This window comes from Schistosoma haematobium, chromosome 1, assembly GCF_000699445.3.
Source record: "Schistosoma haematobium chromosome 1, whole genome shotgun sequence".
NCBI classification, from domain to species: Eukaryota; Metazoa; Platyhelminthes; class Trematoda; order Strigeidida; family Schistosomatidae; genus Schistosoma; species Schistosoma haematobium.
This window is the reverse complement of record NC_067196.1, coordinates 71162726-71180211: the sequence shown is the minus strand read 5'-3', so window position 1 is coordinate 71180211 and position 17486 is coordinate 71162726. Positions and strand designations below refer to the sequence as shown.

At 29.3% G+C, this 17486-nt stretch overlaps 1 protein-coding gene across 1 annotated transcript in view; it reads right to left on the bottom strand.

Annotated features, from left to right (window-relative positions):
• The window catches only part of DCST2_1 (DC-STAMP domain containing 2), an 87704-nt gene extending 70793 nt beyond the window's left edge, over positions 1 to 16911 (bottom strand). The window contains exons 1-4 of the mRNA XM_012938717.3: positions 16777 to 16911; positions 15832 to 16105; positions 3736 to 3810; positions 1055 to 1769 (exon numbers count right to left, since the gene is read on the bottom strand). Of these exons, the coding sequence (XP_012794171.3) occupies positions 1055 to 1769; positions 3736 to 3810; positions 15832 to 16103 (1062 nt within the window). The 5' untranslated portion in view covers positions 16104 to 16105; positions 16777 to 16911. The remainder of the gene's footprint in view (positions 1 to 1054; positions 1770 to 3735; positions 3811 to 15831; positions 16106 to 16776) is intronic.
• Positions 16912 to 17486: the final 575 nt, after the last annotated feature.

The window sequence follows — 17486 nt, the reverse complement described above, 5'->3', positions numbered from 1 at the left end:
ATGTGCATTAGGTAGTTGTGGGAACTTGTTGAGAGAACTTGGACGCAAGTTTCATTTTACCTAGCACTTGCCAACAAGGTAACTGATACATTACATGTAAACCGAATCTTCTTCTACATAGTTATATTAGTCTCAAAGACTAGTCAACATTCAGTTCTACCTGAAGTACGTTGCACACTGTATATCTTAGTGGAAACACGTCAAACTTCTAAGCTTTTTATCGTCAGTCTAAGTCTCATATGTAATAATAGCTCTCAGTTAAACTAGTTCAGTGAAGAAATGGTCCTGGCAAGTTGTTGAAATGTTTGAATCATAAAACATGTATTGAAGAGATAAATCAGAGATTCCATATAAATCTCAATATCTTTCATTAAGGACTGAAAAAAGTTTCCCTGGAAATTTGTCGACTCATTACATTGTATAATAGCATAAAAGAAATACATAATCACTTGTATTATAACCTGACTCAATTTGAAAGCATAAGTTTCTAAGGTCTGACACGTTTAATATCATTATTGTCACTCAAATAAGTAAATTAATAAACATGAAATGATTTTTTTTTCTGATACTAATCAGCATATGCTCACTAGTAACTGGCTTCAAGAGGTATTTCCTAGAGTTCTGGTGAAAAGCCGTAACCAGTGGACTTCAACCAGGTCTGTTGTGGAATAGTAACTCACTGAAGACAGTGGTGGGTGTGTCGCTCAATTTCATGGATTAGTTGAAGTTAGACGTTAACACCATTGGATACCATCTCAATAGTCTAGTGGTTGAGCGCTTGCGCGCGAGAATGATAGATCCTGGGTTCGAATATCACCGAACGAGATAGTGGATTATGCACTGCTGAGGAGTTCCACACTAGGATGAAGCGACCATCGATTGCTTACAGGTTCTCCGAGGTGATCTAACTTTAATGAGCGCATGAATTCAACTATTGAAATGATTTTTATTGATTGATTCTCAAGTCAACTATTCAATGATTAAAACTTATAGTGGAATTAATTTAGAAAATGAAATTGAATTATACTTTAATCAAACATTGTTGATAACTTACTAATTCATTTAATTCAGTATTATTACTTAAAAATTGAAATCTTCTTTCATCATTAAATGTACAATTCAATTTTCTTAATTCATCATCAGTATCAGGATCATCAACATCATTATTTGTTACGTAACTTGAATTATTTTTATGATCCATTGATTTATCACATCTTAATGATTTACGATTTCTATTATCATTATTATTATTATATACAAAATTTGTAGATATATCATTATTTACATTATTATTATTAGATAAAAAACAATCACTAATATTTCGTACATTTGCTACTGAATTAGTTTTATTAGTAGTATTGATAGATGAGATAGCATTAGTAGTTTGTGTTATTGTATTTATTATAGTAGTTGTTGAAATTTGATTAGTTAATGAATGATTTGTATTATATTTCGAAGAAATAGTAGTTTTTACAGTATTACTATTATCATTCATATTGATTATATCTTCTGTACTTTTATATTTTTCATTATTTTTATTTAATTTTTCACGATTTAATTTTAATGAATTCGATTTTAATTCATTCATTTCATCTTCATCATTACGATCTCTTTCTGGTTGTTGTTGTTGTTGTTGTAATTCTATTCGACGTTGAATGTATGAAATTAATTCTGTATTAAAAGTATCTAATGGAGGCGGTGAATCAGGTCTAGCTGTAGCCAATTCACATTGTTGTAATAATAAAGCCAATAAAGGATAAAGTGGATGACTACAAAAAAAACAATAATAATGTCCAATATAGAAGAAAAATTAATTCAAGGAAACTGTACATTTGAACAATACGTTGTGAATATTATAAAATAATAATTTGAATTATATTTTCATTATTAATTAATATTAATTAAATAAACAATGATTTTGATACTAGAAACCAATAATTATGGTAGTAATAATAATAATAACAATAATCCCTTGTTTAATGGTGTAATTTTTAATAGAATAAGGAATTATCAAGACCAATTGTGTAATATTAGGACAGATTTCTGTCACAATTGATTGATCACTGGGTGGTGATCAATGTCATGTGTGTCAAGTCCTTATTTAGTGCAGATCGAATGCTATCAACCATGTGCCAAGTAACACGAAACCCGAGTCCAGGGTTTCCTGTCGACTACTTCCAACCACCATCTAATCTCAACAGATTTCTGTCTATCATGGATTAAATTTTGTTAAAATTATTTAAAGATAGATTTTCAAAATATTTTAACTAGTCAGTATTGTCATCCATATACAATCACAAAAGAATTACATAACGATTCAGATGTAATAACCATTTTTTTTGCCATCTACTGAACCAAAGATGAATTAATTTCATTGTATTTGTTGCTCATTTTCTTTTTAAAAGATTAGGAGCGGGGGAAGAAGATATGAGTGGGGATATATACAATTAGAGATGATAATTATTTGGTTAATGTGAATCCACAACACGAAGGTTGATTGCAATATTTATACAGCTAAAAATAGGTAACCTATAGGTTTATGCATAGTCATTTAATACAATCAAATTCTTTGAATATTAGAATTGTATTAATGAACCTTTTTCGTCTAATTGTTATTTGAAACTATTAATAAAATCCTGATGTGTTCTAGTGATGTTACGATGACAAAAGTGTTTTTCCCACACAATCTAATAGCTAATATATTAGCACCATATAAATGAATTATAACTCTAGATCAATAAATCCATAGAGAGGACTCTGTACAAAGTAATCCTGGGATCAGATCAAGGGTTTCCACAACAATTCAATATTTTTTATTCTAGAAACTAAAATTAATAATAAAATTCACAATTTAAAATTTGTTCCCCTCAAAAATAGATTATTACAATTGGGTCTATCTAGGAATCATTCATTTGTTGTCGAATAGCCCATTGATTTTTAATAATTCTTTAAAATAGGATTGTTTAATTATGTTAACCGAAGTTTAAATAAGTCATTAATTGAAATAAGTAGCTAAATGTTCAGTGAATAAATCATTTCTTTAAATAAATAATTATCTCTCTGTCTCTTGTTTCAAGTACTTCTAATCATCTTATGAAATCATGTGTCATCTTTAGAGTAAGTCGGGGCGAGATTGTAATTTATGGACGAACCAATCACGTATAAGATAACAGGTCTCGGATTTGGGCTCGAAATTCACTCATTCGTTCGAATAAATGCAGTTTTGGCAGTATAGGTGATGTCAGTTTGTAATGAAAACCCTAAATCTAATTTCTAACCTTAATCATCAACCGTAAATCATAATTTTAATTCCTCACACAGGTTTATAACCCTCATTTGGTTTTGGTTATTAGGTGGACACTTCCAAGGTCAGTCTGGCGTCGCTCAAAGGTCGTCTATAAATTGCAATCTCACCTAAGTCGGAATAATAAGGTAATTAAAAATATATCAGTGTAATTTGTAATTAAATTATCAGTGAATAGAGTAATAAACAACAAGTTATTTATAATTGAATTTGAATTGATAACAATTAGAATTTGAATGCTTTAATTACTTTTCATATTGCATTATACTAGTGTTTGTTTGTTCTTTGTCTTTTCATACAACATATGATCAAAACCATATTGACTAATAATAAATAAAAAGTTAATCCAGGCTTGTTGAGAATGGGACTAAATTTGAGAATTTTAAATTTAATGAAATAAAAAACGGACAGTAATAGGAGAATCAACTAACCTCATAATGAACTTTTTGTCAGCTTCTAGTTCTGGATCATTCTGTTGAAGTTGTAATGTGGTAACAATTGGAAAACTGGAAGTTGAAAAAAAAGAAGGAACTATGAATTTTAACTAATCTAATTAAGACATTTCGAAGAACACTTCAATGACATTTCAATAAGTTGTACAAAGTAAAGAATTTAAGTTTCATTGAAAAACGGTTATATGGTGCAATCTAGTTTCTATTGGCTCTCTAAGTGATATAAGTAAACAAGAGAAGATAGATATTTATCGAATGATCCCCACAAACTCCCCGTCTTTATAATAACCATGGGCTTACTAGTGACTCAATATGACATTAATCGTCGGAGATCCAGTGAACGAGTGTGGTCGACAGAGGTTAATGATATAAGTAGCATGATTAGTATTAATGATTTTATTTCGAGCCATACATTCACATGTTGATGGTTTTGTTATCAAGTAGGAAAAGAAATTCATTAAACATAATTTTTATACCGAGAATTGTATTTAAGAGCTATCGAATAATTTCAGTTATTGTTTTTAGTGTTAATTTACAATTTACTTCGTAACATTTCGAAATAAATGAAGGAAGAACTTTTAAATGAAAAGGTTAAGTTACTGTAATACAGTTATGTACTACTGATTACAATTTCCAATATATTTTTTTAATTCATAAATACTTATGTGATGATTTTTCGAAACAATTAAACATAGTAATATTAATAAGCGTTCTGTCAGTTTACCCTTTATCTTTGAGCAATAATAAATTAAATAACTTGTGATCTCCATGTTTTCATTTCTCCTCTTACATATCTTACAATTCCCAGTTCATATAAAAAAGAAATAATTCTTGTAAATTCCACAATTTACAATTGATTGGTCACTGGTGGTGATTAGTGTCATGTAAGCCAGGTCCTTCTTAGTGCAAATCGAATGCTATCGACTAAGTTACAATGTGGCCACTTGTCTAGGTGACTCGATATTGCGTGCACTATGTTGAGATAAGATGGTGGTTGGAAGTAGTTAACAAGAAACCCTGGACCTTAGTTCCGCACTACTTGGCACTCGCTAGCAAGGTGTACCTGTAATCTTGAGGGAACTGATGCGCCTGACGGAGTCGATCCCGTGCCACTCAGCCTCACAGTCAGAGATGTTACCGACGAGCTATCCGTGCCGCGACCGGTCCCCAGTAGGACTGAGATGTATTTACAATTGATTGATCACTGGTTGGTGATCAATGTTATGTATGTCAGGTCCTTCTTAGCGCAAATCGAGTCCTATAGACACGGGATCGAATCCATCAGGGAGCAACAGTCCTCTTAAGATTACAGGTACACCTTGCTGACGAGTGTCAAGTAACACGAAACTTAGGTTCAGGGTTTTTTGTTGACTACCTCTAACTACTATCTTATTCCATAATTTATGATTAGTTAAAAGGGAATTGGTTAAACCAGGTATTATCACTTAACTAGTTGGTAATGATTGAAGTTTTGTTTGATTAAAAAAATTTGTTGACTAATCTGATTATGACCATCTATGATATTATTCATTATCATCCATCAAGATTATGATGACGCAATTTTCCTATCCACAAATTTTCTTCACTGATAAAGCTTATCAGATAAAAGATTTTTCCTTTTAACTAATTTGAAAGGAAATGACAGACAGCATTGACCAAAGTGTTGATGATCACTTGGTGATATAATCGCTCAATAAACTATAACGTGCCATTGAAAAGTTTTCTACTACTTGATACTATTAAAAATTATGAGAAGAATTCACTGTTAGGTAGTTCACATCAAAAGATGATGCATCTTATTCGTACAAATTTTATTATCGGTAAAACATTGTCATTAAGATTTTATTGACACCAACACAGTACCTAATCGTAAAACCAGACCTGGAGAATATGTTAGGTACATTTCTTAGAATTTATGCAATTAATCATAGTAAGGGGACATCAATGATCATATGAGGAACAGATTAAGAAACAACTCTATTTGCACATACTTCGATAAGAAAGTTAATGATGAATTAATCACCTTTAGCGTTTTCCTTTGGTGTTTGTCTTAAACAGTCGGACTTCTTAGTTTTGTATGATTCATTGAAATAAATTATTTCTTCTATGGTTTATCAAAGAAAAGCTTTTCTCTTAGCTCAATCACCTGGAAAACAAGCATGCACTTCATAGAATGTATAAACTGTTAGCAGCAAAACCTAAGAGGAATGTTTCTTCCTATTTGGCACACGTCAGATACATTTATCTGCATCCTTGTATTGATGTTCACATTAGGATTCACTACAAACACCAACCCATTATTCACTGAGCTAATAAGTTCAGATATTCACCAAATTGTTCAAAGGGTATGATATTTAAATTATTATTATTATTACTAAAGTGTTTCAATCATCCTGTGGCTAATATTTAATCATATGAAACTTGTGAAATTAAGGCGATCCACATAAGATACATATATTCCAACAATAACTAGTCAAAATTCAATACTAAACATAAATAACAGGACAGTTTGAAACTCATTCTAATAATGTTACAGATAAATAAGACAAAATTAATCAATAAGATTTACAATTTCATAATTAATGTATAATTTTAAGGTAACAAATAAAAATCAAAAAAGAATCCACTGTAACACCGTTGGATGCCGGCTCATTGATCTAAAGGTTAAGCGCTCGCGTGCCAGACTGATAGGTCCTGGGTTCGAATCTCGCTGGACGAGATAGTGGATTATGCACTGCTGAGGAGTTCCATACTAAGATGAAGCGGTCATCGAGTGCTTCCAGGCTACTCAAGGTGGTCTACCTTTAATTGGCTCATGAATTCAACTATTAAATTCTTACTCTAGCTAACAGAAGGTAACATAATTGTAAAGGATACTTATTTATAGATCATCGATCAAATTCTTTTTTCACATACTTGTATTTATTTATTTACTTTCTATGTTAAATTTTAAAGTTGATTAATAATACTTACGATTAGACGTTTATCTATAAATATTTGTAATTTAAATCATAAATAGATGTACACTTTATGAGAAGTGGAATATAAATTGAATAATGATGCATAACATATTCAGTACCATCAACCATATGATTCTTTTGGTATATATTATCAATAAACTCTGTACTACTAATTGTAATAAGTATCATTATGATGAAACACCTTAAAACTAATAAATCATAAGACATATTCATATGTGAGAGTAATGACGTTATAAATAATTCCTATTTTCAGTAGCGGATTATATGGAGATTTTCGTGATTTAATGGTTGAATTCATGAGTCAATTAAAGCTAGACCACCATGAAGAACCTGGAAGCACTGGACGGCCGTTTCGTTCTGTTGTGGGACTCCTCAGCAGTACGCATCCACGGATTCCCCTCGCGAGATTTAAACCCAGAACCTATCAGTCTCGTGCGTGAACTCTTAACCTCTAAACCAGTGAGCCGGAATCCAATGTCTAAATTCAACCAATCCACGAAGTTGCGCCACCATCCACCATTGTCTTCAGTAAGTTACTATCTCAAAACAGACCCGGTTGAACTCCACTGGTCACTGCTTCCCACTAGAACTCCAGGAAATACCTCTTGAAGTCAGTCACTAGTGAGCAGATGACGATGACTGTCATAAGGGGATTTGTGGAGATTTTAGTCATTTAATAGTTGAATTGATGAGCGTTTGCGTGCAAGACCTATAAGTCCTGAGTTCAAATCTTGTGTGTTCGATCGTGGACACGCACTTCTGAGTAGTTTCATACTAGAACGAATCGGCCGTCCAGTGCTTCTATGTTCTCCATGATCGTCTAGCTTTAATTGGCTCATGAATTCAATTATTAAATTCTCATTTTATACTGAATTATACAATATTTTTACTCAAGTATATTTAAACAATTATGTCCAAATGTTATAAATAAACATTTATGAATATTCTTCAGAAAAAAAGAAATTGTAATTATGTCCTTAAATTGTTTTTTTACTATTCAGTATTTACAAGAGTTCGTAAATTGTTAAAATAGGGTACATGTTGGAAAGTTGGTTTTTAAATTGGAGGTGTTTAATGTTTTGATTAATTTTAGACATTTGATATCATTATTACTAGTCAGTTATTATTGTTGTTATTTGTGTTGTTATAACAATAGTGAAGAAAAACACTTTAGATTTTACTTATATTTGAGTTATAGTTTACTTCTTTTTAATCACTTCTTTCAATGCCTTTTCCTTATTGTTCCATTATTGTTTTTTTCACATCTTCAGTATAGATATCCATGATAAGTGATAATTTGAATATTATTCTACAATAATTAGTCTTCTGAAAACTATCTAAAGAAAATTACATCTAACATCGATCGATTCATGATCTCAATCAAAGGAATTACACCAAAAATATATTTAGAATATGATAATAAGTTATATAAACACATTGATGATGTAGCGGTAGGTTCACTACTGGTTCATCTTCTAAATAACAGTTAAATAGACAATTTAGAGAACATTTTACTTCAACCAATGATCGACAATTTCCATTTGTATATAAGATATATGGAATAATATAGACATCGTGTAACGAGAAAAGTAACTTCGTTGTCACCCTGGTTAAGTTGAATAATTATCATCAATCAATTGAATATGTAATGGAATTAAAGATTAATTCGAAAGTTCACTTCCTTAATAACTTATTGAAAAGAAGGTTAGACAGTTTCTCATAAAGATCAATGTATCGAAAACTAATTTGGAATAGTTAATATACGGATTTCAAAAGCTTTAAATAAGAGTTTAATAATGAATATAGTTGAAGAAAGTCGTCATCATTTGAAATTCGAGTTACATGGAAACAAAATTAGAATGACAAGATAAATCAACCAGGCTAACTTGAAACCATTTGAGTTTAATTGAAACATGTATAAATATATGTAACAAATGTCTTTATTCATTAAGAGTAATTGAATTGTAAAATTTTACACAATAAAAATTATATTACCATTCAATATTCATTTAGTTTTCATTAATCGTTTGACTTAAAGTGCGAAAGATACTGAAATTATTTGATTTTCTTATGTAGATTATTTTGTTCATAGTTATCGAAATCATATAATGTGAATATATTTCTTCAAAGACTACTCAATGAAATGAACGGAAATATTACAGTGAACAAGACTAATAAACCTTATAAAACTTCTGAAAACCAGAAGACACCGGAAAGCTGTTTTTTCAGGTACGGATATCTTCAGTAGTGTATATCCGCGATCCTACTGAGTATTTAACCCATAACATTCAGATTTCATAGAACGCACTTAACCTTTAGACAAATGGGTTATCACTATATTATTTACATTTCTAACTTCAGTCAGCTCGAAATACTGTTCACATATCTTCCAATTCCGTTGGTAGGTAACTGCCTCATACATATGACATCTTGGATAGGCAGTCCTGAAGATCCTTGTTCATGGATGTAGTCGCTGTCCAGTAGTTCCTGGTCATCAGTGTTTGTTTAACTTAAGTCATTCCGTAATATTAACTTCAAAATTTAACAGTCTTTACAATCGTCTTACATTTAACTTCAATAGTTTATTAACTTCTCGTTAGATGCCATATAGTATAAATGATTTGATATTATATGACATTATCATTTATGGCGGGATACACTGATATAACCTTATGATAATGACGCTTTCCATTGTATCCATTATTTACTAATTTATCAGTAAAAAAATCAAACAGTAAATCCTATTGAATTACAAATGAAAGTAATATTTTACGTATAGTGATAAGTAGCATAAATCAGAATTTGATTTTTCAAACTATCAGTGCATGTTTTTAAATTCGTTAATAATGTCAGTAAACGTTCTATTCTTTAAATTAACTTCTGTAGAATACACTGTTTTGTATGTTATTTATGTCGACAGATATAAATGGTATGCTACAAAAATCAGAAGAGAAATGCATATCAGCAGAACGTTACCAGAGTCGGCTTGAAGAAAACAAGAACAGAAATAGAAAAGAATTGTGACTTGGAAGAAACATACAGAATGTGAAAAACAGATGAAGGAATTTTGCAAAGTATTTAATGTATGGTTCTCATATTTTATCAAGAGATTCTGTAATTTTGTATTATACGATAAATTCGTCTCGTCTACAACAGCGCTACTGTACTGTAAAACGTATTCAGTCATAAATTAATAAAAAAATAGATTAGAATAGTATTAAAAAAAAGAGTTTAAAATATCTCCTGTAGACAATTTTTTACTACTGACTCACATTGTACTTCATAACGTTTGTTTGGTCATGTTTGGGGTTCTTTAGTTCTATTGATAACATTGATTTGTTTATTTAAAGTATACAAGTCCAGGTAAAATAGAGCATCAAAAAATACACTAAAAAAGTATAGTGAAAATATAGTGAGGAAATAAAGGGGGAAAGGGTAATGTAACTAATTAAATATATGAATAAGAATAGGTCTGTTGTACTGGCTTCTCATTATTATAGTTTCGGTTGAGACTAAGAAGTGATCAACTTGCAAATACAGAGAATATTCAAGAATTTATTCAGTGAGTTCACATAACACTAGTCAGTGATCAATCTAGTCCGTATATCTGTCATTCGAATGTACAGCTTTTTGCTATTAATAATATCATATTGACACTTTAAACATTTCCCGAAAGAGATAAATATTTTAATTCTAAACAGTAACAGGAAGAAATATATAAACAGTGATTCATGTGAACGATTAAATAAAAAGATATGTTATCTGTATAATATAGTAAATACTTGAACACTTAAACTTAACATATGACCAGCATGTTTATAGTGTTCAATATTCAATTGGCATAGAACTGAATATTTAAGTGTATACAAATGACATATTTCTATTTAAGGATGCTCAATTATCATAATAGATGCTTATTTAAATAACACATCATTTAATAGGTAGTTTCTAATACTGATCAATTAGACTAAACTAAATGACACTAAGATACATTTTATTTCGCTGTAAAATAGTTTATGTTACTAAGTATCAACACATTGAAATAACTGATTCATCTCCTTTTGGATTCAAAGTCATATCATCCTATGCAGCAGACAAATGCCTTATTACAGATTCGATTCAATTAACTAAACAAAATTAAAACATTGAATTGTAGAAAGAAATTTTATTTAAATGTACATTTTTTTCCATAGCTGTATACATGATATGAATATCTCGTATATTTTAAGAATATTAGATCATTCTCAGTAATTGTTAGTTAGAACTCATCCAATTACAATGGAGTAAGAGAAATGACAAGCTGTCTTCAAGTTTATATCCAAACAATCAATAGAAACGATCACCTCATAAAAACTTAGCTTATTTCCAAGTAATTTAAAGAAAAAGTTTGTTGAGCTGTTTAATAATAAGAGATATATATTTAATTATTTACTTACACTACGATATGACTAATGTAAATACAATCTGAGATGCAATAAAAGTTAAGATAACCATTGTTATTTTGTTATCCTTTTAACCGTTTTCATTAGACTCAATTATAATTATTTTACTAGGTTAAGAGAATAACCAATGTATTCTACCTACTACTACAAAGTACTATACTACCTTATTTTCAAAAATTGCACCAATTAAATAAAACCAAATTACAGATTATGTCACTAATTATTAAGCGTGTATCCCATAAATTTTATCAATGAATTGTATATTAGTCAAACATTCGTACCCTTCAGAAATGTAATCTTCCTTTTTGTGTTCATAATCATTTTCAAACATTTTTTATACTCTGGTATGCTATTAACACTTTATAAGACTACCCATGTAGGTGTTATGGTCTTCTCTTGACCAAAATTCTCGTTTCAGGTTACAAAATATACTTAGAAATGCACTTAGCAATACGAGAACAATGCTACAGTGTAATAAAATTCATATTATGATAGAATCTGTTTGTATTCTTTTATTTAAGAGATCGTTTAATTCGAAATCAGCGGTTCTAAAGTATTTACATAATATTTGACCCTGAATCTATTAATAAATTGTCTGTTTTGTAATGTAACGTATTCTTTTACTTAAATCGAAAACTGAATATTTAACGATGGCAGAAGTAATAAAGTCTATATATGAGCATATTTCAATTACATTTCTTATTAACCTTAGTATTACGACTTATACAATTCGAAAACTATTTTCAAGAACTTTAACAAAACAGTGATTTAAAAACAGCACATTTTTCACATACATAGGCTTAATAACAAATTTACATGCACATACTTTACTGATCATAACGTTAGTTTCAATGTATTAAATTGATTTGCAGTAGATAATATCATTTAGAAGTAATCGTCTCATAGTACGAAAGGTGGACAGTGAAATAGAGGTAACATAGTTGATCAACGCATTCTATGGCAAATTAAAAAAAATGTCATCTTGGTTCATTGTTTTCAGACAAAACAACTCTTATTATTATACCAATAAAGGACAGAACTGAAACCACAGATGTAAACTACATTGACTGTTTATCCGGTGATTACGATATATTAAGTGTAAGTTACTACTACTACTACTACTACTACTACTACTAATACTACTACTACTACTACTACTACTACTACTAATACTACTACTAATACTAATACTAATACTAATGAGGTTAGAGGTAAGTTAACGTTAAGTTTTCGGAACTAACGAAGTGAATGGTGATAATCCACAAGTATGTTGTAATCACAACAATACTATAAAGTAGTACTCATGACAAAATCTAGTATTCTGAAATTTTCAAATTAGACTATACTTTAATGGTTCAATTTTGCGAATATATTAAATATATAGAAAATGAAACGAGATTTATATTTTCTGGAAAATTCCCTCTTTATAATCATCATCTACTTGTACTTTGACTAATGTTAGCACTATAAAGTTTAGTAAAATCAATCAAAAATGTATATACAAATTTATAAGGTAAATTTTTGAAACCCATTAAATATAACCAAATCAATGTGGTTGTTTACTTACAAAAAGTGGCTTCAAAACAAGTAATTTAATGATTGTTCTTTTTACAGAAACCATGAGTGAAATGTGATTGATTAGCTTTTTAACAATAATGCATGATCGATCATTAATAATAATAATAGTAAAATCCTTTTTGTCTTACCAGATGTCATCTATTTTATTTATATCTATTTGCATCAATCTTTCATCCTAGTGGATTTGTAATATTGTACTAATCACTTATGTTACCGTTCTTTTTTAAGAACAAACTTCTTATTATATTTACATATACAATTTAAAAAACTATGTACTCTTGTAATCAGTACACCTAATTGTTAACATCTATTTATGATTCATGGGGAAAAGTGTCTTTTGTATTCAAGTTAAATATGTACTAATTACAAGGTTCCAGTATTTAATAGCCCTCAAACCAATTTTATGAATTTCAAGTGACTATAATAGATTGATTAACGTGAAGTATTATTGATTAATATACAACTGTTTGTATAGTTGTTAGAATCATTTCTTCCTTATAACATATGAACGTGAAAAAGTATCACCATAAATAAGTGATCTTAATAGTATGTTTATTATTTTTAAAGAATTTTCATAATATATCTCACAGCAACTTGTCTTTAGTTTTTGGTGATAACTGGGATAATTTATTCACTAAGCAGATATTTATTTAGAATCGAATTGGATCCACCATTATTGTTTGTACATTAGCTAATAATATCGTATGGCTGCTTAAATAAAAGCAGATCAAGAGAGATTTTATTCTATTATATTCGATCATGTTCAACTATACAGACACCTCACTAACTAAAATTATAATTTCCAAACTTATAATTTTATAGTTTGATAAAAAATTTATTTGTCATGTACAGATCTGTACACTTGACTTTGAATTATGCTTTAACTTTGAAGGTCAATGATACTGCTCGTTTTACCGAAGTCAAGTATTTCAAGAAGAATTTAACCATTTGATCTTATGGTGCAGTATTATTGATTGAGAAAATAAACAATACTTGAGGGAATTATTTCAATGTTGTAATCATGAATTTGACTTCATATCTGTAACAAGTGGGGATATATATGTATATACATATTCAATTGAGATTAGTCTACGATATTATTAGTATGTGAAGAAAACTAGCGGCAAATAAATATTTAATGACAATATTTATTTTCAACGGCAAACTTTCCTAACACTTCTTAATAAGAAGAGTTCTAGTAATAGGAGACTAGTATTTAGATCATGTACTTTAGATCATCTTTCTACCTTAATTCTATGCCTCTAGATAATAAAACAGACTAAGTAAACTAAGGATTTTTGAATCTGATAGATGAAACGTCAAAGTATTGTCACTATAATTAATTATATTCAATATTATAATGTTCACAAAGGTGAACATAATTTGATCATTTAACATTTGGATATTATTTAGATTTGATTATAATTTTAGATTATCTCTAATATAACTAAGTTAATAGTTCCATAATTTTAGATGAGAATAAATATATTAATTAGAGTAAACTGGTATTTTGTGCTCAAAACTATATTACAATCAGTAATCTGCAACTTTTATTAAAATTAAAAAATACATAAGTGTTTCTATTTAAATTAAATTATTATTCATATCAGAAGGGTTTTTGTGGATATTATAATGGCTTCAATCGTCCTACAATAGGACAAAACGGCCGTCCAATACTTCCAGGTTTTCCAATGGTAGTCTAGCTTCAATAGACTCATGAGCTCAATCATTGAAATTAAATTATTATTCTTTAATAATTTATTTGAATGGTCCCATAGTTTTACATATTAATGTGCATTAGTAAAAACATAAGTTCTGTTTAATAGTTAAATAGTTATTAAGATGAAATACTAAATACTCCTGATAATAATGCGTCGTATGTACAAAGTTTTGTCATGATTTAGAAATTATGAGTGGACTAATGTATTCAACTTAAATCAGTGTTTGTTCTGATGTTTTAAATACTTTTTATTTATACATTTATTGCAATATTACTTACTACTTATTTACGCCTGTTATCCCTTGTGGAGGAGCATAGGCCACCTACTAGCACTATCCATCCAACCCTGTCCTAGGAAATGCTTTTGAGTTCTTTCCGGTTGCTTTTCGTCCTACTTACAATTCCCGACGCCGTGTGTTATTCGGCCTTCTGCTTTTCCGTTTCCCTTCACGATTCTAAGTTGCCTCATGATGCAGTTTAATGAGTTGCGTAATGTATGTCCTATTCATTTCCATCTTCTTTTCCTAATTTTATCTTCAGTTGGAAGCTGATTTGTTCTCTCCCATAGTAGACTGTTGCTGATGGTACCCAGCCAACGGACATTGAGTGCCTTGCGTAGACGAATGTTTATAAATACTTGTATCTTTTCGACGACGGTTGTGGCAGTTCTCAAAGTTTCAGCTCCGTACAGTAGAACTGTCTCGACGTTCGTATTGAAAATTCTAACTTCGGTCGACAGTTGTTCTGAGTTCCATATGTTCTTCAATTGTAGGAATGCGATTTATTTGAATTATACCAATGTCTAATGTTGCCATTATAATGTTAATAGTCACTAAATGGATTTTCTGAATAGATCCACAACTATTTCAAATATTAATATAATTGAATATATATTCGTATACTGTTTGTTTTCCTAATTGAAATGACAACCACTCTATACTGTGATTTAACTTTATTTGGAAATCTGAACTTATATATTCCGATTTAGTATGTCATTTATATTTTATTAATTTGGATATTGAAAGTATTTTAGATTTATTCTGACTTCATGATACCAGTGTTTGTACATTGATGGATGATTTCAAATTAGAAAAGAAATTTTATTACTTAATACCATTTAGTGAATAATTTTAGATAATCAGAATTAATATTGAAAAGAATCTTTTCATGTGTCAAGACTTTTCTTCTTTTTGGTGTCTATTCTATCCAAGTAGCACTTTCCATTATCAATGTCAAATGATGTGGCAGTTTTATTTGGTCATACGTAATCATAATCGTCATGCATTATATATATATATGTACATTAAGTTACAATTAACCTAATACGAACAAATCAGTATGTCATATTACTTACCTTTGAATTTCTTGCATTAGATTAGTAGTTGTAGAGGATACATGACAATCTTGTGTTTCTTGTGATGTATCTAAAAGTCGATTACGACTAGGCGAAATTCGATTGTTTGTTCTTCCTCCACGATATCTTAAATTATTATGTGTTGAATGATGATGATGATGATGATTTGACGATGTATTTATTGTTCTACCATGATTATTATTACTGTGATTATTAGTAATAACATTATTAGCGGTAGTATTTATTGGTGAAGGACATCTTCTTCGTGGCATAACTAAGATGAATATTGATAATTATAATGATAATTAAATAATGATTACTATCCAAGTACAAATTATCATCAATAAAATAGTGTATATTATATATATAGAGAGAATTTTTCTAAATTAGATATAGGCTGGAATGAATGAAAATGAGTAGATCATGCTTTCTTTCTGTAAATTTTATATATATCCATGAATGATTATGAATAAGCATTACATATACACATTAGCATATTCAATGTAATAATGAAATAACAATATATACCATTTTGTAAGTGGATATACATATAAAATCCGGTCAGTTGTAAAGATTATATATTACTACTGTCCAGAAATAGTTCATTTCGATATTATTTATTTTTTAACAATGCCTATGAAGAAGAAGAAGAAGAAGGAAAAAAACCCCTAGACATTTTGTAAAATTTCCTATATTATTTGTTGTTATCGTTGTTGTTATTATTTACTACTATTTTTTTTGTTATGATTATCCCCATCTATTTCCGTTCGTTCTTTTCTATACTAACTGAATGAAGCGATTTAATAAAACACCTATCCGTCAATCATTGGATTGTTCATTGCAGAAAAAAACAACAACAATTCAAGATAGAGGGGGGCCATAAATACACACACATATGTATACTTGATTTCATGCTTGAAGATGTGATCATTGAAATTTTCTTACCTGGTTGGATTGAGTTTTAAAAATGCACAATAAAAACTTATTGTAAGCGCATTATATTAACAAGAAGTTTGATTTTATAAGCCACACCGACGCTTATATTCATTTTCATTGGTTATAAATTGGATTAAATGGTTAGAAAAATATATATCACTCTATCTATATTCTTCATTATTATTGGTTGTAAAATTGTAATTAAATATACAGTAATATTTCAATAATAATAATAATAATAATAAATCTAATTCAACTGTCAATCATAACTACAACATCATAGGTCGCCCAACTGATTTTTTCTTATAAATTATATAAATCTATAGAGTTATTCATTCATCTAGTAAACATGCACATTTTAATCAAGCATGAAAACAACCTGTCTGACATCTAGGCTAAGTATACACTAATATAATCTGTTTAACATTTTTCTATGCACCCAAATATTACTATTATTCTTATTATTATAATACATAGATGTATATATGCATACATTTGTGTATGTATTTACCAAAGTATTTTCTGCTTTCACTTAGTAGTATACTAAGATCCAAGTGGTATGTATAATCTTAACAGAAATGATTTACATTACTGTAAATTCAACGTAATTCTTTTTTTTTCCGCCCATAGTAAAGATTTTTGAGCAGAATACTTTTTTTTTTTTTAAAAAATGATCATTATTGAAATTCCATTATACAATTTCAAGTGACAAAGTAATG